General features: G+C 38.5%; 1 protein-coding gene across 5 annotated transcripts in view; it reads left to right on the top strand.

Moving 5' to 3' along the window:
• LOC135200342 (synaptotagmin-10-like) overlaps positions 1 to 27500 on the top strand; it is a 118635-nt gene that overhangs the window by 30346 nt on the left and 60789 nt on the right. For 4 of the 5 annotated variants that reach the window (XM_064228919.1, XM_064228918.1, XM_064228915.1 and 1 more), the window contains exon 2: positions 1 to 550. This exon is cut by the window's left edge and continues 171 nt beyond it. The exons of the other annotated variant lie outside the window; for it this stretch is intronic. In XM_064228919.1, coding sequence (XP_064084989.1) covers positions 430 to 550 — 121 coding nt within the window. In that variant the 5' untranslated portion in view covers positions 1 to 429. The remainder of the gene's footprint in view (positions 551 to 27500) is intronic. 5 annotated transcript variants of the gene reach the window in all.

The following is a 27500-nucleotide window of genomic DNA, read 5'->3' as shown; positions in this document are numbered from 1 at the left end:
GCACAAGGTGAATGCGCCCTCTTCAAATTCCTGGAACTCCAATACAACGACAGTTTTGGCTTCGAGGGAAATAAAAGCTCCACCAAGCGCCTCGTCCAACAATACAGAATAACACGAGATATGCTTTATCCATAGACAACACATCAGCTACATCAAATACCAGTTAACTCTGGCAATACCTGCTACATCAATAACGCAAGAAGAAAACAAAACAATCTCCTAGGACCTGCTTTCCTAGTGCATGGACGCCTAACACCTGAAGATTTGGGTAACCACCCCTACGGCCACAAAACGAGAGAGAATTAACATTTCCCAGGACTTCTTAAAGGCTCATGGACGCTTAACACCAGTCAGTAGCTTCGGACAGACATTTCTGACTCGAGAGCGCCCTCTGCGTCGTCAGAATCCAGAAGACTTCATTCCAGGATCATGGACGCCGCTGACCAACCCCTGGTGACTTCCGAAGTGGGACCCTTCACTTCGACCGAGTCGTACTTCGTCGTCCAGCCCACGTCTTACGCCCAGCAGTACGTCGATATAGGAGAACCAGGTAAGTCGGCCGTTTGTTCAGTGTTTAATTAATGGGTTTTTGCATATTGTTTTCTCCACTTTCCAAGTTAGCGAGAGAAAGAGGTCGCATAACAATTATGTCAGGTTCCACCTTGGAGAGAGAGAGAGAGAGAGAGAGAGAGAGATAATCCGTAACATTTTCTCTCGTAGCTGCTAGAGAGATAAAGAGAGAGAGAGAATCGGTAACATTTTCTTTCGTAGCAGAGAGAGAGAGAGAGAGAGAGAGAATCGGTAACATTTTCTTTCGTAGCAGAGAGAGAGAGAGAGAGATAATCCGTAACATTTTCTCTCGTAGCTGCTAGAGAGATAAAGAGAGAGAGAGAATCGGTAACATTTTCTTTCGTAGCAGAGAGAGAGAGAGAGAGAGAGAGAATCGTAACATTTCTTCGTAAGCAGAGAGAGAGAGAGAGAGAGAGAGAGAGAGAGAGAGAGAGAGAGAGAGAATCGGTAACATTTTCTTTCGTAGCAGAGAGAGAGAGAGAGAGAGAGGGAGAGAGAGAGAGAGAGAGTTGACCTTACCTTACAGACCTTACATCTTGTTCGGGTTGCCCAGGTCCCCTCAGTGTGAGGCACCTCTAATGTCTACCAGAGAGTTGCTAGTACATCTTCCGGTATATTTTGCATCTTTCCAATCTTGGATGGTCTGGGATGCAGTTTTTAGATATTTGTCGAGCTTATTCTTAAACACATCAAAACGAATCAATTCTGAATTAATTAAATTCTCAGATAATGAGCTGGCAAACGGCCCATTGAATAGAGGTGCCTTAATCGATGGCTGGTGCGTAGTGGCTTAATGCCTGTGTGCTTTTCCCCCTTATTTTTTTTTTTTCCTGGTATAAGTTTTGGGCATATTAATAAACTAAAACCTCTGCTTTTTGCTCTGATATTTTTAGTTCCATGATATTTTCTGCTATTCCTTCTATCTGTTTCCATGCCTGAATTATCATGTAGCGTCTCTTCTCCTTTCTAGACTATATAATTTTAAGAATTGTAGTCTTTCCCAGTAGTCTAGGTCCTTAACTTCTTCTATTCTAGCTGTAAAGGACCTTTGTACACTCTCTATTTGTCAATATCCTTTTGATAGTGTGGGTACCATATCATATTGCAATATTCAAGTGGACTACGAACATATGTTTTATAAAGCATAATCATGTGTTTCAGCTTTCTTGTTTTGAAGTGCCGTAACAACATTCCCATTTTTGCTTTACATTTTGCCAACAGAGTTGCTATTTGAATCATTGCATAACATGTTCCTATTCATCATCACACCAAGGTCTTTAAACTGCTTCCTTATTTGTGATGGTTCTCATATTAGGTCCCTTATTATGCATATAGCTTTCTTTCTCTGTCTCCATAATTTATTGATTCAAATTTATCAGAGTTAAATACCATCCTATTTACCATGCCTTTTCCCAATCTAATTACTTTGTTTAAGGTCTCTTTGTAGAGCGTTCCTATCTTCATCACAAGTAATTTCTCTACTTATTCTTGTGTCATCTGCGAAACTACTCACTACCGAATCCTTCACATTATTGTCTATGTCTTCAATCATAATAACAAACAGTATTGCAGCTAACACCGTACCTTGCGGCACACCGGATATTACCTTGACTTCATCGATTTCTCGTCGTTTTGCAATAACTATCTGTTTTCTGTGTGTAAAAATTCTTTTAACCATCTTCCTACTTTATCCACGATATTGTGTTTTTCTAATTTTCTTCGCTAATATATTATGGTCTACTTTATCAAAAGCTTTTGCAAAGTCTAAATAAACCACATCTGTTTCATTTCCGCTTTCATATTTTTTGAATATGTTCTCACGGTGGACTAACAGTTGGGTTTGTGTACTTTTTCCGGGTACGAAACCATGTTGTCCTTTATTAAACAAATTATTTTTTATTAAATGTTTCATAATATTTTTCTTCATTACCCTTTCAATACACTTTCATAATAGTGATGTTAGACTCACAGGCCTATAATTACTTGCCTCTAGTCTTGATCCACTTTTGAAAGTAGGGGTAATATATGCTAATTTGTGCTCCTCATAAATCTTGCCTGTATCTACACTTTGTCTTAATAATATTGCAAGTGGCTTTGCGATAGAATGAAACTACTTTCTTTAACAAAATAGCAGGAATTCCATCAGGCCCTGCAGCAGCTCCATTAATTTCATTTAATAGCCTGCACAATATCAGCTTCATTAATATCTATGTCAGCTAAAATATTCACTATTTTCATCCCTTACTTCTATATCATTATCTTCATTATCTATTCTAGGGGTGAATTCTCTCTTATATCGTTCTGCCAGTATGTTGCAAATTTCCTTTTTTCATTCGTTAATCTCCCTCAATTCTCAGAGGGCCTATTTCTATTCTTCTTTTATTCATCTTCTTCGCATATGAGTATAATAGCTTGGGGTTTTGTGCTTGATATTTAATAGGTTTTTTCTTCCAAGTCCCGTTTTCATTTTCTTTTGATTGTATAATCTTTTGTTCTGCATTTTCTATCTTACTTTTTAGTTCTATAACTTTCCATGCATTTTTTCTTTTGCAAGACCTTTTTTCCACTTTCTATTTCTGGAACAAGATCCTTCGTCTCTTGGTATGCATGAATGATGTTTACTTTTCTTCTTCGGTATATATTTTTCCACTATTTTCTCCAATATTTTATATAATATCTCCGTATTTACCCTTTTATGTCATCACTTACGAAAATGTTATCCCAATCTTTGTTTAATTCTTCATTAATTTCTGACCATTTTATATTTTTACTGTAGAAGTTGTATTTTCCATATCCTTCCCACTTTTTTCATTTCTTTGCTTATCTCTATTTTCACTTGCTTTGGAATGAACTGTTAATTCTATGACATTCATGGTCTGAAATATTCGCATATAAACTATTATTTCTTTAACATAATTCATCTCGTTCACAAATACTAGGTCTAAAGTATTTTCCTTTCTTGTTGGCAGGTGATTTATTTGTTGAATGTTGTATTCTAGTAGCATATCTAATAGCTTTTCAAATTGCCTCTTATCTTCTGCACTACTATTACTCTCTTTTTATATGTATAAGTACAACCACAATCTCCTATTCGTTCTTTCCATTCTACGAAAGGAAAGTTGAAGTCACCAGATAGGAGAATAGTCCAGTCCTTGTGATTTCTACATATATCATCCAATTTTCAATTATTAAGTCAAACTCTTTAGTATTAGGAGGTCTATATATTAACTATGTTCATCAATTTTTCAGATTCAAATTCTACCGCTATTAGTTCACATTCTGAGTTACTATATTTCTCATATATTTTTCCTTGTTTTTTGTCTTTCCCATATATTGCGGTTCCTCCTTGATTCCTATTTTTTCTATCTGATCTATAAGTTTGGAACCCTTTTATTTGATCATCCTTCCCAGTCTCTTGGGAATACCAGGTTTCACTTATATTCATTATATCTATTTTCTTTTCATTTTGGGTTAGTTCTTCTAAGTACTCTATTTTTCTTTTTGAGTTACTCGTAACTAACCCTGCGCATTCATCACTATGATGGTTTGCGTGTTTTCTCCTTCATTTAATACTGGTAGTAATAAGGATTTTCCCATGTCTCTTTCCTGTTCTGGTATGTTGTTCTTTTTTTCATTTCCAGAAATTCTGACATTAAAAAATCCAACTTTTCCATAATATTTGATCTTCCTTCATCATAATTATTTCATTTTGTGTCTGAATCTGCAATTTTCTCCGTTTCTGCAATATCCTCTTGCATAATTAATATTATTTATATCTGAGTAGAATTCGGAGCTTGATGCTTTGAAATTTTTTGCTGACACCTCTGCATATCTCATTGGTGGTTTGCTTTTCTCTACCTGTTACCTGATTCTTGATTTCTCTCTTTATTTGTTTCTTTCTTATTTTGGATTTTATTACTTGGTTGGTTATTTATTTGATTATGATTCATGGCTACAGGTGCATATATTTGCATTTTTTTGGGGGGACGAACTTACATCCTTTTCCTTCTTTAGGTTTTTACATATTTTTGGATGCAGATCTCTGCAATCATCCCCATATCCATCTAAGTATGCACATTTACCATATATATTTCATAGTTTTTGACATATCTTAGGATGTTTGTAGTAACATCTTTCTCCAAATCTGCAATTCCCTCTTTCAAAAGGTTGCAGATTTTGTCTTTCTTGTCTATATTTTCCTCTTTCCCGTCATTGTATAGATCTGAGTAGAGCCTCTTCGGGATTTGCTTTTCTGTTGTCATATCGTAATTTATTTCTTCGTAGGTATGCTGCTTTATTGCCTCATATGTAGTATCAATGAGTATCTCTGCATCCATACTTTTATCTTGTCTTTGTTTTGTTTTCCTATTTTTTTTCTGTCATTTCATTTTTGTTGTTTTACTTCTCTTCCGTTTTCTCTTCTTCTTTTTCTTCTTCTTCTTCCTCTTCCTCTTCTTCTTCATCCTCAACTATTTGTACATTCAATCTTGATTTAATAACATTGTCTATCCATGATAGACATGGTTGAAACAAAAAATTCTTGTATCTTTTTCTCAAATCTTGTATTACCTCAGCACACTGTGGATGGGTCGGAATGTTGCATGCAGCACATTTTCTGATTATGGTTTTGTGGATGACTATGCTATACCAAACCTTACACAGTTTGCATGCTTTTGGCATTCTTTTTCCTAATGCATCAATTAGGATATTCACAAAGATTCACCTTATTCATTTTCTTGTCGGAATATGTTGGTATGTATATTTTCTTTATGAGTCTCTTGACCACTTGGATTTTATTTGGAACTTCTTCAATTATTTTCAAGATATTTTCATTAGATTTGTTCCAGTTTGAAGGATTATATCCTTCTAATATATCTATGAATGCTTTTGTTATCTTTTTGGTTAGGACTGTTGCTGATTTCATAGATGAGAAATGCCAGTTCCCTTCCTGCTACCTCATCGTATTGCGAATCTGCTAGACACGCCAAATTACGCCACCTCTTCCCGCAGTTGGAACTTACTGCCATCTTGTTCTGATTTATAGTATTACACTTGATAAACTAACTTAGAAGACGCTTTATCCTACTATTTTCACACTAAATCTTATCACCGAGGGGTAGTTCCACGAACACTTCTAGATATCTCAAATTCTAGTCGTATGTTAAAACTTGTGATATCTGTTGATTAATCTGACTTCACGCGGGTACGACTCACCAAGCAAGATGGCTACTTACGAGAGAGAGAGAATCGGTAACATTTTCTTTCGTAGCAGAGAGAGAGAGAGAGAGAGAGAGAGAGAGAGAGAGAGAGAGAGAGAGAGAGAGATAATCCGTAACATTTTCTCTCGTAGCTGCTAGAGAGATAATGAGAGAGAGAGAATCGGTAACATTTTCTTTCGTAGCAGAGAGAGAGAGAGAGAGAGAGAAGAATCGGTAACATTTTCTTTCGTAGCAGAGAGAGAGAGAGAGAGAGAGAGAGAGAGAGAGAGAGAGAGAGAGAGAGAGAGAGAGAACCGGTAACATTTTCTTTCTGCGTAGCAGAGAGAGAGAGAGAGAGAGAGAGAGAGAGAGAGAGAGGAGATTAATCGGTAACATTTTCTTTAGTAGCAGAGAGAGAGAGAAAGAGAGAGAGAGAGAGAGAGAGAGAGAGAGAGAGAGAGAATTAGTAACATTTTAACATTTTCTCTCGTAGCAGCTAGAGCGAGAGGGAGAGAAAGAAAGCATACCTTTTCCCTCGTAGCAGCTTGAAAGAAGAGAGAGAGAGAGAGAGAGAGAGAGAGAGAGAGAGAGAGAGAGAGAGAGAGAGAGAGAGAGTTTAACAATTTCTACGTCAAAGCTTGATAAGATACAATAAAAATGCTTTTAACTATACGAATTATATTGGTAACAGTCATATACTGAATAGTTTTCTTTTCAGTGTTATAACCATGAGTACACGTTTAAGCAACAATATAATAATAAAAATAATAATAATAATAATATAATAATAATAATAATAATAAAATAATAATAATAATAAGATATAATATAATAATAATAATAAATATAATAATAATAAAAGAAAAGATTGATAATTATCAAGACCTAAAAATAGAAATAAGGAGGATATGGGATATGCCAGTGGAAATTGTATCCATGATCATAGGAACACCAGGCACGATCCCAAGACCCCTGAAAAGGCATCTGGACAAACTAGATGCCGAAGTAGCTCCAGGACTCATGCAGAAGAGTGTGCTCCTAGAAACAGCACACATAGTGGGAAATGTGATGGACTCCTAAGGACGCAGGATGCAATCCGGAACCCCACACTATTATAAAAAAAAAAAAACACACACACACACACATCCAGTCTTATACGATGACTGTGATAGACCAAAATAAATAAATAATAATAATAATAATAATAATAATAATAATAATACAATCATAATAATAACAATAATAATAATAATAATAATAATAATAATAATAATAATAATAATAATAATGATGATGATGATGATGATAATAATAATAATAATAATATCCCCTGCGACCCACAACCAACTCATTTCCGACTGATGAAAGAGCAAAAAAAAAAAAAACTCTCAAGGAAACTCTCGGAGTTAAATATTTAACTCCGGCAATTTCCTCCCGACGAGTTGTATTTGTAAAACGCGAGTGGTTCCTGATGGCAACTCGTTTCAATACGAAGTTCACGGACAAGGTCACGAAGTCGGGTCACAAAGTCAGGTCACGAAGTCGGGTCACAAAGTCAGGTCACGAAGTCAGGTCACGAAGTCACTTGTGTTGAAAGGGCTTCATTAATGGAGTATGTATCTCTAAAGATTCAAGTTATATAGAGATTCTTTGGAATAATTTCACCGTCATGCAGACCTAACACTTAAGGAGAGAGAGAGAAAAAGTGACAAGTAGACAATAAGATGGACGGACGATATGTCTTCCTGCACATCTATGCATAACTGTTTCTCCTTCTATCAGGTTTGACCGAAATATCTTCAACAGTGCAGGAAGACTTGTGATGACAAAGCAATGAGACAGATCCTGAAAGACACATGGACAAACACAAAGGAAACTAGTTCCCCCCCCTCCTTCGTAGGAAGGTGGCCACATCTGTATTTCAATACATAAAAAATGGCATCATGCAATTTTTTAATAAAAATTCCAAGCGGCAAAATAATAATGAAGGGTAATCAAGGTGATTACGAAAAAAAGTTTTCAGCAAATTAGAAGAGTTGATATCACCCACACTCCGAAAGCTGCAGTTTTCACCTCATATTATAAAAATTGCCAAAATTATTGCTTTTAGTAGACTTGTGATGGACAATAAATCGAGGTCAAAATAGCCGAGACAAAAAAGTTATCACCGACTCCAGAAAAAAAATAATATAATAACTTTCCTGCTTTAAATTGACTTCCAGACTTAGAAACTGCCCACGTAAAGATATTTATTTTTAAATTACTAAAACCCCCATTTGCTCGACTAATGCGTTTCATCAAAATAAGAGAAAATTCAAAGCTGATATCTACATACACATCTGTAACATAAAATGGCGGATAAGGCAACTTTAAAATATCCCATCATGGAGTTTCATCAAAACACAGAAACGTCCATTTTTACCTGTGATATATAAAAAAAACAAGTTTTATTAAAATCAGAGCTGGACGGATCATGTGTCCGAACTGTTATATATATATTTCCGGTTAAAATGTATTTTAAATGTAACTAGTGTTCAGACCTTTAACAAGTTCATTATGTAGTTGAGCACTTACAGTGCTTACATGGAGCTCACCTTTGTATATCTTTTGTGTATATACTATATACTTAGCCATAAATAAACAACTACATAGGAAACGTCTCTTAAAAATCCTATCTAACACGAACTGATCTTTGACTTTGGAAAACAAGTCATAGTTAAAAATAACCAGTTCATAAGACACCTACTTAATAAGTTTTACGAAAATCAGATAAAACAAGCAATATGTTGAATTTCAATTTGAAGTCTGATTTGGTACAGGGGTGAAAGGTTATGCACTGACCGAGCCCTTATGTACTCCTCTCAGAAATACAGTGAAAGAAATTGTTCCAATTCCGGCTTTTATTGACCTTTGACCTTGCAAACCATGTCAAGCTAAAACTATTTGGGGAAAATGAGCACTACACCCAAAAAGCAACTGCAATCAGAACTTCAAAAGTTCAATCAAAGATGCAGTGCACTTCTACCCTAATGCTATTCTTGCATTTTGACATTTTTTTTTATTTACTTATTAATTTATTTTTCCCTTTACCTTCTCCTAGTTCTTGTCAGGAGGCCAGAAAACTTCCAATCATTCATTCACTCATTATCTTACTTCTTCCTAATGTTTGTTAGTTTGTATGGTGTTTTTACGTTGCATGGAACCGGTGGTTATTCAGCAACGGGACCAACGGCTTTACGTGACTTCCGAACCACGTCGAGAGCGAACTTCTATCACCAGAAATACACATCTCTTACTCCTCAATGGAATGGCCGAGAATCGAACCCGCGACCACCGAGGTGGGAAGCAAACACCATATTAACCACGCCACTGAGGCGCTTCTTCCTAATGAACACCATATTCTTTGGAAGCTTGAATTTTAAGTCAATGGCCCCTTTAGTGGGCTTGTTCCCTATGAATAGCGTTCATCTTCTGAATAATAATAATAATATTTACCAAGTTTCATCAGAGCAAGAGAACAAGGAAAAGTCTAATAATCATAGTAATAATAATATATCTGTATCTTTAATTCAACCGATTTCTTATCATGCTTCCTCAATCAGGAAATACTACTTTGATTTGCAACTCCTCTTCAGTGGTCTGGTTAAATTACTCTGATAATATTTAAAGATAACATTCAACCTCTTGTATTTATGTAGACATTAACTCTACAAAATACTGCCGCTCTTATACGGCAAGCTTATTTCTAGGAAAGACCCCTAATACCCCTCAAGAACATTCTTTTCTCTCTCCGAGAAGACAAAACTGAAATGGCCCCTGTTATTATCCCGAAGAACGCCCGCGGCATTTGTTAGATCCTCTTAGAAACAGATACGAGATTAGGTACAAATTGAAAATAGTTTCCACTTCGGTTTCACCACAGTCGGTTAAGCCGCTTACGTTCACGAAGACAATGAAAATATTCGCATCCCCTGGGAGAAAAACCATCCGCAAGAAGGGAATAATGGAAACAATCTTCTGAAAAAAAAAAAATAATAATAATAATCTCCACACGACCCCAAATAACGTTTCGGTTCATCTCAATTCATCGCCAGGTTGAGGCGTCGCCTATGCAACGGCACTTCAACATGCCTGAGACACTGTTTTCTACGTTGCTGAAAGCTAAGTTCTGTAATGGAACTCGTTCCTTCCTTCAGTTTCCGAGAGAATGTTTACTTTTTTTCATGGATTTCATTTTATCTATGATTTTATTCAACGTGTCACATAAGACAGCAAAACCCTCGACTTAACGGACACTTAGGAGGTCTGGCCTCCCTGGTAAGTAACAGACCGTTAAGTATGAAAGACCATATAGTATTATAGCCGGTACTTGAATATTTCCTAGATGCCGTATAGGTCACGGTATTTCCACATAATTCATAACTTAAACGAACCTCTATTTTGCACCAAACAAGGGATGCGTCTAAAAATGCATCACATCTAAAATGGTAGCATAGGAAATAAACCATCATAAAATGGTAGCTGACAAATACAGAATTCCACTGAGCTGAAGTCTATTCCATTCAGGGGTTATTGTATTCCTTTTTTAGTTTTCTGAAAAGAAAACTATTGCGCCGGCTTTTTTCTGCCTGTCATCACTTTTCCTGTCCGCCCTCAGATCTTAAAAACTACTGAGGCGTCAGGGCTGCAAATTGGTATGTTGATCATCCACACTCCAATCAATCACACCAAATTGCAGCCCTCTAGCCTCAGCAGTTTTTATTCTATTCAAGGTTAAAGTTAGCCATAATCGTGAGTCTGGGAACTATATAGGCTAGGCCACCAGGCTCCACAATAAATTGTAGGTCCCGTTGCTAGGTAACCAATTGGTTCCTAGCCACGTAAAAATATCTAATCCTTTAGGCCAGCCCTAGGAGAGCTGTTAATCAGCTCAGTAGTCTGGTAAAACTAAGATATACTTTTTTTTAGGCCACAAGCGGGCTGTGGTTAAAGTTTCATAGGCCGCGGTTCACACATTATACCGAGACCACAAGAATCACAGATCTATTTTCGGTGGCTTTCATTATACGATGTACAGAAAACTCGATTGTCTTTTTTTTACCTGTCCTTTATTAGCATCCAGGTTGACGAAGCCAGAGCCAACGTGAGTTGCCAGCCATTCCAGGCTACCCATGTGTTTCTCCCATTCCCATCAGCTTCTCTATTTACTCTTTTCCAGCTGTCAATTCATAACGACCCTTCTCCACGTAGGGGAAACGATGGAAGAGGAATTCGTTTTAAAACGCAGCGTTTAGGTGAGATAATGAATCGTGTTGTAATGTCTTGTTCGTCTTAATTGCCTTGCCAATCAAGTAAGAAACGAACCGGTCACCATCCTTTAAATTTCAGCTCTCTCACTCTCTCTCTCTCTTCTCTGTGCATCAGTTGTTTACGAAAAGACGCTGAAAAGGCAACACAATGCAATTCCTGCACGCGCCATTTAAAGTTGTTAGGAGTGGGCACTTAACGAAACATATTGCGGTAATGGTGCAGAAGAATCTTGTTCTGAGTGATTTCTTTCATGTGCTTCGCTGGTTGAGATTCGGTTTTTACAGTTTCCAAAAGGTTCCCCATTCCAGATTTGTTCCAGAACAAGAGTTCCCCACATTTTTGTTCTTCTGTACCCCTTGGGCATATTTTATTTATTTATTTATTTATTTATTTATTTATTTATTATTTATTTATTATTTATTTATTTATCTGATTCCTGTCTACCCTTAAAAATTGAGGACGAAAAAGAAAAACAATGAAATTCATATTGTGATATAATTTTATTATGAAATCTGTTTGTGTTGACTTTAATAAGAGTAATAATAAGGAAATATATATATATATATATATATTATATACATATATATATAATATAAATATAATATATATTTATATATTATATTATTTAATATATATAAAAGACACGACATTGTGCAGTCCTAAAGCAGATTACACCATGTATTGCGCAATACTGGCTCTTCTCTCAGATCCAATGTACCCCGCCTGAAGAGTACAAAAGCATTACTGGTGGTACATGTAGCGCTGCCCAGGTTGAGAACCTCTGTTCTGGAGAGATCGACGAATTCACGGCGTAAATATAACAGCAACTCAGTCGATGTTTGTGTGCGGAACGACACGAGCACACGACCGAACTATTCCTGCTTTTCTTTATGCATTTGGCATAAGCCGCTCTATTAATAACACTTCCTGACAACAGAACGATTAATTGGTTAATCTCAATTAACCTAAGTAAAAGAAAAAAAACTTGGAGCCATTAATACGATGAGAAAACTGGGTGATGCGGATAGCAATATATGTAACACAGGGTGTTATCAAATTTTTCTAACTAACTCAGTACAGATCCATGTTTCCGGTGGGCTGGCCCAAAGGATTGATCAAACAAGGGGTGTAACTAAACTTTAACAAAGGTTAAGAAGCCAAACAGCTACGAAGGAAAAATAAAAGCCAGATAGTAATGTAGCTAGAAAGCAAAGGGATGATGAAAAGAATCTCTAGTTCTGTCCATAATGTTTTGCCACAGGCACACTGTAAGAGCTAATCCCCTACTATACTTTGATTTTTTCCATATGTCCACCCGCCTGTGGTGTTTGCGTATGGTAACACTGCGCCCGGCCTTTAGATAGTTACGCTATGTGTAAGTTTTAGGTAAATAAAAGGATATCAGGGTGTACATTTGCAACTGAAAAGTGTTTTCATAATTTACTGTATGCGAATTACACCGTTAATATTCGAAATAGGATATTGTCATTATTGTTGAATGTAAGCTGAATGTAACTATCTAAAGCCCGGGACGCAGTGTTACCATACGCAAACACCACAGACGGGTGGACAGATGGAAAAAAACCGAGTATAGGTAGAATCATTTCTACGGTCTTACTTTTTTTAAAACTACAGTGAAGGGACCAAAGAGGTTACAGACACAGGAGACTGCAACGACCTTTGGTCTTTATCAGGTCAACGAGAAGCAGAATTACTTGTTGGCTTATTCGATTTGGTACAAATTTTGCTAAACTGATGGAAGACTGGAAAGATACCAAGGCAATGAAGAAGTCGAGCAACAAACTCCTGCCTTTTACCCAATCAAACTGGAGAAATAATTGACAGGTTGCTCATATACCGTTGTTTCCTTAATCTAATGTGGGTACACCTGATCTCTCTCTCTCTCTCTCTCTCTCTCTCTCTCTCTCTCTCTCTCTCCTCAACACAAACACACACATACATCAACCAGCTTGTCTTGATTCCATATAAACCCTGATATTTCCGTAATCTATTTATTACTAATCCAAAGTCTCTCTCTCTCTCTCTCTCTCTCTCTCTCTCTCTCTCTCTCTCTCTCTCTCAATTCATCTTTTCTCTCTCTCTCTCTCTCTCTCTCTCTCTCTCTCTCTCTTCTCTCTCTCTCAATTCATCTTTCTAACGCCCAGTCTCCAATCAAACCACTGAAGAATATTACAGCCTCTTATTCATCTATCCAGTTATACTAAGAATTAAACTGAAGCCTCTATTCTTCATCCTTTTTATTTAATTATTTTCCTCTCTCTCTCTCTCTCTCTCTCTCTCTCTCTCTCTCTCCGTACCCTGATTCTCAATAAATCCAATGGCTGTTAAGGACCATCTTCATTAATTAACCATTACCCTGAAAAGACGACCCCCCCCCCCCCCCCCCCCCGCCCCCCCCCCCCCCCCCCCCCCCCCCCCCCCCCCCAGAAAACCCCCCCCCCCCCCCCCCCCCCCCCCCCCCCCCCCCCCCCCCCCCCCCCCCCCCCCCCCCCCCCCCCCCCCCCCCCCCCCCCCCCCAGAAAGCGTTATAAACTCACGCCAAGCACGCGGCTAATCCCAGCGTGGTTAATCGCCCTATTAACCCTATTACGTTGGTCGCAAACAGGCACGACGAATGTCGGTTTTGAGCGAGATTCAAGGTCTTGGTGTCAGCGTTGACGAAAGTTATCGAAGTGACGGAGGTGCTGTTATACGACGGAGGAGATTAGGACGACAAAGTGATTTATTTTTCTCCCCGGTACACGAGGTGGAGGCCTCGCGACCTTCGTCAGGAGTTTATTATCGCTTGGTAAATTCGTTTTCCCATCCTCTTCACTCTGATGGAAAGGAGGGGAGTATAACTCAGCACAACACACACATACACACGCACACACATATGTATATGTGAGTGTGTGTTGCACTGAGTTATATATATATATATATATATATATATATATATATATATATATGTATGTATGTATATGTATGTTATATGCGCCCCTGAATGACCAAGCAACTGACACAAGAGCTACAAGGACGGTGAAAGGGGGGGGGGGGAGGCATGGGACATAAGGCGAAGAAATTCCTTTTTAACGTCAAACCTTCAGCACCGCCTCAAAGGACGAGCTTAGCGCCATCCACACACGCTCCAACCACCCTCCTTCGCCCCCCCATTACCTCCTATTGAGTTTAATTCTCTACACCAATTAACCCTAATGATTGCCCAACCTTGCAATCAAATCAACTTCTGTCGCCGTCCTTCCTCTCGCACTCCCGGCAATTAACGACCAAACAGAATCCGAAATAAGTGGCAATGGAAAGAGACGATACTCCACGACTGGAATTTGTAATTACGATTTCGACCGCGGACGAAAGGAGACGGATTCTCTCTCCTTAGATCATATATACATAGACATAAAATTTCATGACAGGGGCCAAGCGCTAGGACCTGAAAGGCCATTCAGCGCTGACAGTAATCTTGAAGCAGCTGTTAGGAGACGGAAGAAAGGGAATTTGATCGCATGCACAGATAAAGGGACGGAAGTGGTTGCAGCTATAGGGGCCGAAGTCACGCTGAGAAAAACCAAAAGGAATGCCTACACTTCACCGCAGGAGGTGCATTGACGGCACCATCCCCCCCCCCCCCTAAGGAGAAGGGGGGGTGTCCTTAGGTATCTGTTACAAGCGGCGACTAATCTTATTGACGATCGATATGTACCGGTACGGGTCTGAGAGTGAAAGTTCTGCGCAGCTTGAAGGTAATATGTTGCCTTCGTAATGGAATATTTATCACGGGGAACGGGGCCCCCGTATAGAGTAGTGCCGTCTGTGTACTTCACCGTGGTACACTGTAGGCAGTGCTAAAGGGTATTTGCAGCGTCCCTTCGGCCGCTACCTGCACCCACTTTTTAGTCTTTTAATCAAACTCCATTGTTGTTCCTTTTCTTCAGTGCTGCTATCCAACTCCTCTAACTCACTTCTTAGTGCAACTGGGGGGTGGGGGTGTTTCTCCCAGTTCCACCTTTCGACCCTTATTCTCCAACCTCCTTCAACTGTCTGGTTCGGTTTATCTTACTCTCTCACCGAAAGTGGCCCAGCGCCTGGGCATGCCACCAGCCCAAATTTCATAAATCAAAACGGTCGCGAGGAGTTCCCTCGAGGGAGTCAGGCTGTCGTGACCTACCTCCCTCCCTCCCTCCCTCCCTTCCTCCCTCGGCTCGAGCGGGAAGAATATTTCCTCACGACCTGACAAATACGTAAATGCGAAACGACTGCTGCGCGCCACCTTGTGATGAATGACTGACCTCAATAACATCGGTAATCCTGATGCCACATCGACTCATTCCGTTTGGCTCTTTGACCTCATTGCCAGGCTTCGTGAATCTCGCGAAACCTCTTGGGGGTAAAATATATATAACTAGTGTGTGTGTGTGTGTGTGTGTGTATGAATGACCAGTGGCACAATATCAAGACCTCTTTCATTTCACATTCCGGATTTGGACATGAACAATAAGATTTGCTCCAAGTGAGGACCTTCTTGTGAGTGCATTTTATAATAATAATAATAATAATAATAATAATAATAATAATAATATAAAATAATAGTGAACTACCGTATATTACTTTGCAAATACTGGTGAGGATCGAAATTTTTTGCTTTTGTATTTTACATAGTATTACGAGATCTTGAATTTCTTATCAATCATAATATTAATAATAACAACAATATTCTTTTATTTCAGTATATGGCCATAAACATGGAATATACAAAGTAGAGACAATACAATACACGCAATTCAGACACATGAGGTAAAACAATTAAAGTAGTAATCAGCTATATCTAAACAGCTGCTGAAATAATAGCAAAAATAAGAAAAAATATATCAATTGAAACAAGTAAAAAAATGTGATGAAGTTTCTTCGGCTCAATGGAGTTCTCTGTACAGCATTGTATGCTGTATGAAGCTTTCAGCCACGGCCCATGGAACTTTCAGCCACAGCCAAATGGTGGCGCCTGTGTTGTTGGCATCTATAGCGGTGCCAGACGCACGATCATAGTTAAATTTAGCCTTATATAAAATAAAAATACTGGAGATAAGAGGCCAGCAATTTGGTAGGTTTGATGATTGGAGGGTGGATAATCAACATACCAATTTGCAGCCCTCTAGCCTCAGTAGTTTTTAAGATGTGAGGGCGGACAGAAAAAGTGCGGACCGACAGACAAATAGCCATCCCAATGGTTTCCTTTTACAGAAGAATAAAAATGAAACGATCTGTGAAACCGAATCGTCTGATATTTCGTTTGATAAAGGAAAAAAAGAAAAAAAACGCGTCTCATGGGAATTAAATCTTGAGTTCTGACAGGTCAGGCGAATGACTCGCCAAGGATATACGGTAATCTGCATCCAATTACGCGCAGGGCTGCGATAATAAGGAATTACGCTCAGTTTTACCCAAAATTTGAAATTTGGAGAAGTCTTCGCAGATAAGCAATTTCGCGAGGAAAGAGAGAGAGAGAGAGAGAGTTTGAGAGAGAGAGAGAGAGAGAGAGAGAGAGAGAGTATTTAGAAAAGAGGAGATTGAAGAAAAGGTTACGGCAAAAATTACGAGAGAGAGAGAATTGTCAAACGGAATGCAGAAAAGGGATGATTAATAAGATTCTCAAGAGAGAGAGAGAGAGAGAGAGAGAGAGAGAGAGAGAGCTCAGAAAAGAGGAGATTAAGAGAAGGCAAAGATGAAGAGGGAGAGATAGATAATTTAGAAAAGAGGAGATTAAGAGAAGGTTACGGCAGCAAAACTTACGAGAGAGAGAGAGAGAGAGAGAGAGAGAGAGCGAGAGAGAGAGAGAGCACCGGAGGACGTAGTGAAGGAATAAGATGTATCGGATATTTTGAGTCTAAAACACTAAACAAGACTATATGCGAAATGTTTTATAAACAAAGGTAGATCAAACTTGAGAGTTTTTTTCTAGTCTTAAGAATTGTTGTTCTGACCGCGAATGAATTCCATTTGATTCTTGTGTTTCACAAAAACAAAGAAAATTGCGATCAATAATTGTTAAAACAAAATAAGAATTTATTACCATTTTCATCATAACACCGATTTTTAAGGAATTAGTAGTAAAAATGATAATGTACACCGAATATTATTGATAGGGAAAGATGATGAATATACGACGATGAAGGAAGAGCTTCCAAATTACAGAGAGAGAGAGAGAGAGAGAGAGAGAGAGAGAGAAGAGAGAGAGAGAGAGAGAGAGAGAGAGAGAGAGAGAGAGAGAGAATCATTTAGATATCTTCAGCGTGGAAATGAATAATAGTCTAACTCTGAAAAAGCCGAGTAAACAAATAAATTACAAAACCGCGTTGAACAGAGCTCTTCCAGGCATGCTAAAATTGGTCAGATCCAATTGAACTGCACTCACTCTCTCTCTCTCTCTCTCTCTCTCTCTCTCTCTCTCTCTCTACATGTAAATGTCCTTGTGCATCTAGACATTCAGTCAACACCAAAATCCAACGCTTTGATCCTGCTACAACAGTTTCCCGGAAATTTCATATAATCAAGCAGGATGCTTTCATTTGCTAGTGGCAGAGAGAGAGAGAGAGAGAGAGAGAGAGAGAGAGAGAGAGAGAGAGAGAGAGAGACGCTGGGAATTCATCGGGGCTGAACAAGCGCAATGAAACGCAACCATTAACCTTACGAAAGCAAGAAATTCAATGAAATTCTTAGGTGACGCGCTTGGCGATGCTCATTCTCTCCGGATTTGCCTTCCCTCTGTTTGTGGGAAGTTGCCGTAAAGGCGAACTAGAGGGAAGATAAAAATAGCGGGAGATGGAAAAGCTTCTCTCAGAAGACATGTTTTCGTGCTATTTTCGAGACACAGGAAGTAGTGTGCGATATATATATATATATATATATATATATATATATATATATATATAGTATATATATATATGAATAAAGCCACAGCCATGGAGGAAAGAGTGAAACAATGAGATGGTGAGTACTTTCGTCTTATTACCTACGTGGCTGTAACTTTGTTCATACAATCATCACGATTTTTACCTTTTCGTAATATAAAATAAAACATATATATATATATATATATATATATATATATATATATATATATATATATATATATATATATATATATCTACGGGGTGTCAATAAAGTCGCAGTACCATTACAAGTATTTATTGCTTGTAATGGTACTGGGACTTTATGAACACCCTGTATATATAATTATAAACCACGCACCTTTTATTTCCTTTTGTTTGGTTTCGCAGGAATTTGTCACAGCCAGAAGAAAGGCAAAGCCGACCAGAAAGACCATCGCCAAGCGCTGGCACGTAGGAATTTCATATAATCTTATTAGTGTCTCGCTTGTGTGTGGGTTGATGGTCGCGTTTCATTGTGTTCTTTAGCCGAGCAAATTCTTGGTGTCTCGCTGTCTTTATCAAATGACGGAATATCCCTTTTGTTTATATTTCCTGGATGCTGTGTAGATCGATCAGCGTCGAATTCTGATGCAGATTAGTGGAAACGGATGAGAAAATATATGCATACAAACATACATACACACAGACATATATATATATATATATATATATATATATATATATATATATATATATATATATATATATATATATATAATCACACATATCCACAGGTGAAAAATAAGAGGCGGGGTGTAGGTCCTGACCGGTTTCGACTTTATTTCCAAGCCATTGACGAGGGACTGATACATAGTATTAGAAGTCAAAAATATATATACCACATCGACAGTACTGACGAACATAGACACAACCGTTTGAGACTGCAGATCCACCCACAGGTAGTAGGTGTCAAGGTAGGAGTGGCTTTCAGAAATCATTTGGCTAAAATTTACAATAAATTCTCAAGGGACACTACCGGTAAACGTACCCACCGTAGGAGACAACAAGTCCACATCTGACAGGTGTCTGGGAGGCGGAGTTGGACATCTCATTACCACTACTGCCCACTGACTGTGTTTACAAATATTATAATCCTATTTCCATACATCTCTACTGCCTACCTTAAAATTCAAACAGTTTACAAATTTCTCTTGACATTAAAGGATCAAGTTTATACATTCCTTGACTGATGTTCATATTATTGTTGTAACTTTCTTTTATAAAGCTAGATTCAATTATATTTCTTTCCATTGCACTATTAGAATGCACAATCTTTTTTGCCCCTTCCCAGTTAATAGCATGATTGTTTTCACTAAAATGTACAAAAATACCACTATTTCCTATGCATATCTCACACATTTTTTATGTTCTATTCTCTTTTTCAGTGCTTTACCCGTTTGACCAATGTAAAAGTTGTCACAAGACTTACATGGAATTTTATATACACATACTTTAGTATTGTCGGGGAGTTCTTGATAAGTACCAGTTTTATTGTTTTTAAAAGTGACATTAACACCAAAATTCTTCAGGAGATGGGGGATATCTTTCATATTATTATTATAAGGCAGTACAAGCAAATTTTTTGTGTTGTAAGGTACTTTTTGGTTTTGATACATGGTCTTTTTTGCCGCTTCTAATGCATTGTTTCTTGCTTCCATTCAAAACCAGGATTGCGTCGATCCCACTATACATAAACTGCACCTGCCACATCCATTTCAAGTACGAACTCTCCTGTTCTAAATCATTAACATTTCAGTTTATGTTTTGCTTTGTCTGCGTCAGCCAATATATTCTCAGTCTGTATGTCCCCAATCCTAAGACTTCTCCTCACGACCGAATCACTGCAGAAGAGTCTGATGTAGTAGTACCTTTTCGTCTACGCTGACATTTTTATCACTTCTTTGAATATACGCTTCTCATTTTTGCAGTCCTTGCTATACATACGCTAAAAGCAATGCGTTTGAATGGCTTCCAGCGTTTTCCTTTAACATCTCTCTCTCTCTCTCTCTCTCTCTCTCTCACACATATATATGTGAGGCCTAGGGTTTTTGATTGATAATATATTGTCCATGTGTTCTCAGTGACCTATGGAATGTGGAGAACAGTGCAGAGGTAACAACCTGAGAGTAGCTGATGAATGAGTTTCTGGGGATGGCGTGAGATAAAAATGCTTAGTTCGACAAGTCAATGTACTGAGTTTATTAACTCTTCTCAAAGTGCCTTTGTGAAACTGGATGCAGTTAGAACCGTGAGGCGCTAACGAAGTGTGCGTTCGTATGTGCGTGTACGCCTCTTTCTGTTAAAAGAGTGTCATACACAAGCCTATGGGAGGATTTTGACAGAGGGGCCTCAAGTCACAGGCAAGATGCCGTGGCGTTCGCCGGGGAGTTTTTGTGACATAGTGTTTAAGTGTTCCGGTTGCTTGGGTGAGTGTTGAAGTGCTTTAGCCAAAGACTGGCTTGTTGTCTGTTTGACATTTTTATGATAATATCCAATATTTAACCTCTGTCTGTTAAACTTGTGTGTGTACTTACCGGGATGTGTTCTGTGTCTTTGAAACAGACGATTCTGGTACTTCTGGAATGGAGAGACAAAGAGTTCCCAGATGGGTGTAGACTTTTTTTGGTGACTCATGATTACTATCAGACATTGTACTATTCGGGGTTTTTGAGTTAGTCTGTAAGACTTGATTATCCATTATTTATTCGTTGTTAATAAATGTTAATGTTATGACGCAACTCTCTCATTTTCATTTACCTGTTAGATTGAGAGGTGTCGGTGCTAGAGAGAGAGAGAGAGAGAGAGAGAGAGAGAGAAATTGCCGAGAGAGAGAGAGAGAGAGAGGAGAGAGAGGCTGTGTGTGTAATGCTGTGTGGGTTTTGCCTTCCGTCTCGTGTCACACGCTTACCTAATGATTGGGGGGGGGGGGGAACATGGGGGGGGGGGGGGGGTGGGGGGGGGGGAAGGGGGGGGGGGGGTATCCCCCCATAATATACATATATATATATATATATATATATATATATATATATATATATACATATATATATGTATATATATAGTATATATATATTATATTTATGTGTATATATGTATATATATATATTATATATAATATATATATATATATATATATATATATGCGTGTGTGTGTGTGTGTGTGTATCGAGCTAAAAATGTCCTTTAATATCTAATTCGCTCGACCCCGGAATTATTATATTTTTCATGTGTTTAACCGAGGTGGAATTTATTAAGCGATAAATAGAATTTGCCGGCCGACAGACGCGAACCATCGACCTCTCAATTCCAGGACTGGCGGGGTTGGCTAAGGCTCACTGCCAGTCCTGGAATTGAGAGGTCGATGGTTCGCGCCTGTCGGCCGACAATTTCTATTATCGCTTAATAAATTCCCCCTCGGTTAAACGTATATGAAAATATATTAATTCCGGGGTCGAGCGAATTAGATATTAAAGGACATTTGTAGCTCGATATATGTATATGAATCACGGTAATGTGATATGACATATATATATAATGTATATATATAAAACATATCTCTCATATATATATATATATATATATATATATATATATATATATGATACAGATATAATTATATATATACATATATATACAACAGATATAAGTATATATACATATATATACAAGCATATAATATAAATAATATATTTGTGTAGCTGTGTGTGTGTATGTCTGTATGTATGTGGCGAGTGAGTGTGTATTCGTTAAACAGAGAGAAAACGGAATGGAAAATAAGTTGGCGTTCAGTGTTTGCTCTTCTTGCCCCATCAGCCTCGTTCAAAGTGAGTTGATTAACAAATCTAGGCATAAGAGTCTTACCGACCACCGAGAGGTACAGTAGTATATATATTCCCCTTCAGCATCACCCTCTCTTTTCACTCTCCATCTCTCTACTTCCATTTTCTCCACGCATTCCACGTCCCATTCTCTCCATTTTCCCCTTTATGTCCTTCTGACGGAGTGACACCAGCCTCCACGTAATTGCTCATTACTTGCAAAGTGTTCGAGCTGGGTTCCACACTCCCCCTTCCCCCCCCCCCCCCCCCCCCCCCCCTCCCTCTATCTCTCTCTTTCCCCTAACGGCCGGCCCCAAGGCCTTACTCCTCCTCAAGGAGAGAGGCTCCCGTTTCCCTCTTCATACGTCAGAGTCTTTCTCTCTCTCTCTTCTTTTCTTCTTCCCCTCAACTTTCCTAACCACTAAGGTCCACAGAGAGCTGACCTTGTTCACCTTCCCCCCAACCCATCTCCCTTTCCTCCCTAACCCAACCCCCTCCCTCTCCCCCACTTATTAGCTGGAAGTAACCAAGGACTGGTACGACGAACGAACTTAGGTTCTCGGAGAAGAAGGTTAACTCATAAGCCCTCAGATCTTAAAATACTCCTGAAGCTAGAGGGCTGCAAATTGGTACGTTGATTATCCACCTTCCTATCATCAAACATACCAAATTGCAGCCCTCTAGCCTCAGTAATTTTTTTATTTTCATTTAGGGTTAAAGTTAGTCATGATCGTGCATCTATAGTACAGGCCACAACCGGTTCGTGGCTGAGATTTTCATGGACCGTGGGTGAGAGTTTCATACAGCATTATATGCTGTACAGAAAACTCGACTGCGCCGAAGAAATTTCGGCGCCTTTTTTACTTGTTTAATTATACAGCGAATGAATGTTTTATAAGAAAGGAATTGTATACATGTCCATAAGCCTTGTCGTCCATTTACTAGCTCGTATCACTCTCGTTCCAGGCCCTTCGAAGTCCATCCAAGCTATCGTTCCAATATTCCCTTAATGGTTCGTTTATTCTCCTCCTCCTCATCCTCCTCCTCCTCTCCTCCTCCTCCTCCTCCATCACTTTGATCCTTTTCAACCGTTTCCACGCATTTTCCTGCCTAGCTACCAATCCGGTGGTCTGACGTTCGATTCTCGGCTCAGCCAACGCGGAATCAGAGGAATTTACTTCTGGTGATAGAAATTCATTTCTCGATATGATGTGGTTCGGATCCCACAATCAGCTGTAGGTCCCGTTGCTAGGCGACCATTGTTTCCTAGCCACGCCAAAAATATCTAAATCCTTTTGGCCAGCACTAGGAGAGCTGTTCATCAGCTCAGTGGTCTGGTTAAACTAAGATATACTTCTTTTCCTGCCTCTCCTACCTACAGTACATTCCTCAGAGCTCCCGGCTTCATCTTTCACTCGTGATGCTCTTGGCATCCTTGTGGGTGTAGTGGAGGGTGCGCCTGAGACCATCCTCATTTGTGAGTGGCCACTTCGCGCCAGAAGTCTCCAACTTCCTCTCGCTGGAAAAGGCGATTGTCTCCTTCAAAGAGTCCCTCTCCTCACTTTTACTCTCCTTATCTCTTTCCTCTGTTATCTCTCTTTCTTCTCGAGTCGTTCTCCTGTCTCTGGAGGGCTTTTCTTACGTTCTCGAGGAGAGGAAGATCATACTAATATGACAAAGGAATAATGTCTCCATTTTCCCCTTTTCTTTCCAAAACATTGTTATGTTAAGCCTACAGCTACCTTGGCCTTTTTAAGTTCCCCAAATGAAAAAAGTTTTAATGAACGTTTTCCTCTATGGAACGGCAGCTCCGCCGCCTCTGGAAAATGGGCAGGGTATATGATTCTGAAAATACCGAAGAGGGCCCAGAATTCATTACAGAAGTCAGTGGCGGCGTGAAAGACTGACTGATCAAACCGGGAGATTCTAGAGTTTTTTTTTTTTTTTTTTTTTTTTTTTTGCTCTTTATAGGCGAAAGGGACTTTTTTCTATGTCTGCCTGTCTGTGACGGCGTCAATAACCTAGGTGCTGTGACGCCAGTTTTATCAGTCTTAAATCAATCAATCAATCGATCTGTCTGTCAGTCTGTCTCGCAGCCACATCCCTTAATAATCATATATTAGGCCTCGTCTAGTGGTTCCATAGTAAAAGCTAAAACATTGTAGGTAAGATATTCTTTCCTGGGGTGCTCTGAATAATCAAAATAAATAACTTTGGATTCCGTACGATAATGGTTGAAAAGTTCTGGCCATGCGTCCTATTTTGGGGAGGATTTAGTCTTCACAGGAGAGAGAGAGAGAGAGAGAGAGAGAGAGAGAGAGAGAGAGAGATTTTACCCGTTTCACAGTTTGAACGACCATGATACAACCCCCTTTCATTTCGCCTGAATCGAATAGCTACCTATTATTTGTTTGAAAGTCGGATCGTTCTCTCATTGAATGGCGGCGAACCCTGACTCCATCCGATGAGAAAAGTGCTAATTACAGTCGAGGTCACGTCGGTGTCAGGTATAAAATTCATAACACTGGAAATGGCGATAATGACTCTCTGCAAGTCATGAGGATACTTCTGGAAAATTCTCCTCCCGGAGTTTTTGTTTGTTTGTTTGTTTGTATGGTGTTTTGACGTTGCATGGAACCAGTGGTTATTCAGCAACGGGACCAACGGCTTTACGTGACTTCCGAACCACGTCGAGAGTGAACTTCTATCACCAGAAATGCACATCTCTCACCCCTCAATGGAATGCCCGAGAATCGAACCCCGGAGTTTCTGCGACGTCGTTTCTCACAAAACGAACCTCGATATTTTTTTTTTTTTTTTTTTGGGGGGGGGGGGGGGCGGCGGGTTTGGTTAAGTATCCCGTAGAATTTATCTGAAGGTGAATTTTGAATTGCGTTTTACAGAACAATCTGCCGCATATGTAATCCCTATTTCTTCAAGTTGTCTTTTTTCTATTTTTCTAAATTGTAAACACTATCAATCAGAACTAATTTGGGTTATATCAAAATTATTGTCAATGGTGTTTGGCTTCAATTATCATTATTATTATTATTATCATTTTTTTTTCACAGTCCTCTAATTCGACTGGGTGGTATTTATAGTGTGGGGTTCCGAGTTGCATTCTGCCTCCTTAGGAGTCCATCACTTTCCTTACTATGTGCGCCGTTTCTAGGATCACACTCTTCTGCATGTGCATTATTATTATTATTATTATTATTATTAATATTATTATTATTATTGTAGTGAGTAATTGGAACAGGGAGAGTGGCGTTAAATTAAGAACAATAGGGCCAACTTGACACTTCGTATTTGTTATCACCTACACTGATTTTTCCAAAGGATTTGCTTAATGTCTACAAACAATAACACTAGTTTCTTAAGCGGTCTCTGTGCGATCGAAATTTTAGAAGTCATTGTTTGAGGAGCTGCGGCAGTGCTCGTGAAACACCCCATTCCAAAAAATGCCTTTCATTTACTGACTATGCAAATATCTAGCAGGAATGGTTGTCGATACTTCCCCGTGCTATTTCTGTAAAAAAGAAAGAAAAAAGGAGGCATCTCCATAGCTGCTTGAATCTCAAGACACCTGCTCCTTTCTCTCTCTCTCTCTCTCTCTCTCTCTCTCTCTCTCTCTCTCTCTCTCTCTCTCTCTCTCAAGTTAAAAAGACATATATTCGTTGAGAACTTTACCAAGACATCCAACACTCGCATTCCTATTGAGCAGAAGAAGAAGAAGAAGAAGTAGAAGAAGAAGAAGGAGAAGAAGTCACTTCAAAGTGACAGTCTTAATCCCGAAACTTTTTGGTTCCTGGTGGCAAGTTTGCCAACAGACAACAGGAGCGTCTCGACGCCTGCTTTCGGTGTGAGTGGTCACAGAGGAGCAGGTTTGTCAACATCAAACGGAGAAGTTAGTCCATTCACGCAATTGTCTCCTTCTCCTCGGGTGTGTTTCATGTTTCAGCTCTTTTGACTGACCTAATCTTTTTCAGTTCCGGATTACTTTACATGAAATGCACGTACACGCGCGCACGCACACACGAATATATACGTATATATATACATATATATATACTATATATATATATATATTATATATAATATTTTTTTACTATATATAGCCTATTGCTAGTAAGTGTAGCAGTGCGTTTACAACGGGCATTCATAGGGCGATATACTATTTATGTATGTAATGTATATATATCGTACTAATATATATATATAATATATATATATATAATATATAATTATATATATATAGATAATATATATATATATATATATTATAATATATATATATATATATATATATATATATTTAATATATATATATATATATACATATATATATTATAGATTTTTATATATATATGTGTGTATGTGTGTGTGTGTGAGTGATTGTGTGTCTGAATTTAATTTCACTATTATGGTAACTAACAAATAACTCCTACACTAAAAACTTTAATGAACAGCATAGATGAAATTATGGACGCAATTTTTTTTTTCCTGATTACTGAAGGCAAAGAGGAAACACACAGCTTCCTATTCACAAAAGGAGCGAAAAACATATCCCTGAAAATGATTACCCACTCGAGTTAGAGACAGAGTGAGAGAGCAGACCTGAAAAAAGCCATTCCGGTCCATAACAGCTCCTCCGTTATACGCCCAAACGCCATTTACGGGAGTTATTTCACGCCTTCGACATCCCGCCCTAGCCCTACAGAGGAGCGAAATTGTGGGCGATATTCTCCGTTCGTATCCCAAGTGGGTGTACATAAAACAGACGTTTTTCCAGCAGTAAAAATATTTACTGCTTTTCACGACTAACATTGAAATTAGAATGAAAAGTAAGTACTTTTCATTGTAATTTCAATGTTAGTCGTGGCCTTTTTCATTTAGACCCTTGTATTTGTAACATGTTTAAGAATGACCTCAAAGATATAATTACAGACTTAAATAAAAATAAGTTGCCTTAGAGTTATCTTTGTTGTAATGTATGTCTGACATGGATTGTGAATATGTACGTTGAATATGGTTTTGTTTACCAAGTTCTGAATAGCTGTCACCTATAATCCTTTAATTGTCTTGTCCTTGTATCTGAGATGATTGTCTTAAACCTTTAATTGCACCCAATGTTTATGCTTGTTTGGGAAGGTTACTTATCTTCCAGGTGTGTCGGATTCTAGGTACTAATCTCTTTATAATCCCTATCTGTCAGTTTTTTTTTTTATACGAATCTTCTTGTATTGTCTTTTCCCTCATATATATCAGTTCTGCTTAGTAAAGGTTCATTTAACGTCGAAAGGTCTCGCAGATCCTCCTTCGTTTATATTTTTCGTTCGTGGCATATATCTTTATATATATATATATATATATATATATATATATATATATATATATATATATATATATAATTACTAAGTGATTGGACGGACTTCCTAACGACCTTATCAAGGCTGGAACCGAACAGGGCAAAATAAGAAAAAAAAAAATGGGTTTAACGCCGCTGGAAGCTTAGCATGAATTCCATATCCTGAAGGTGGTGGGTAGGAAACTGCATCAAAATAAGCTTTTAGAAAACGCAATGCGTTAAAACACCTACACAGACACAAAGTGATGATGCAAGAATATTTTTATAGAAGAATAAGAAAATAACCACATGATGA

Source organism: Macrobrachium nipponense, chromosome 26 (genome assembly GCF_015104395.2).
Source record: "Macrobrachium nipponense isolate FS-2020 chromosome 26, ASM1510439v2, whole genome shotgun sequence".
In the NCBI taxonomy this organism is placed as follows: Eukaryota; Metazoa; Arthropoda; class Malacostraca; order Decapoda; family Palaemonidae; genus Macrobrachium; species Macrobrachium nipponense.
The sequence above is the reverse complement of the archived record's forward strand: the minus strand, read 5'-3'. Positions and strand labels throughout refer to the sequence as shown.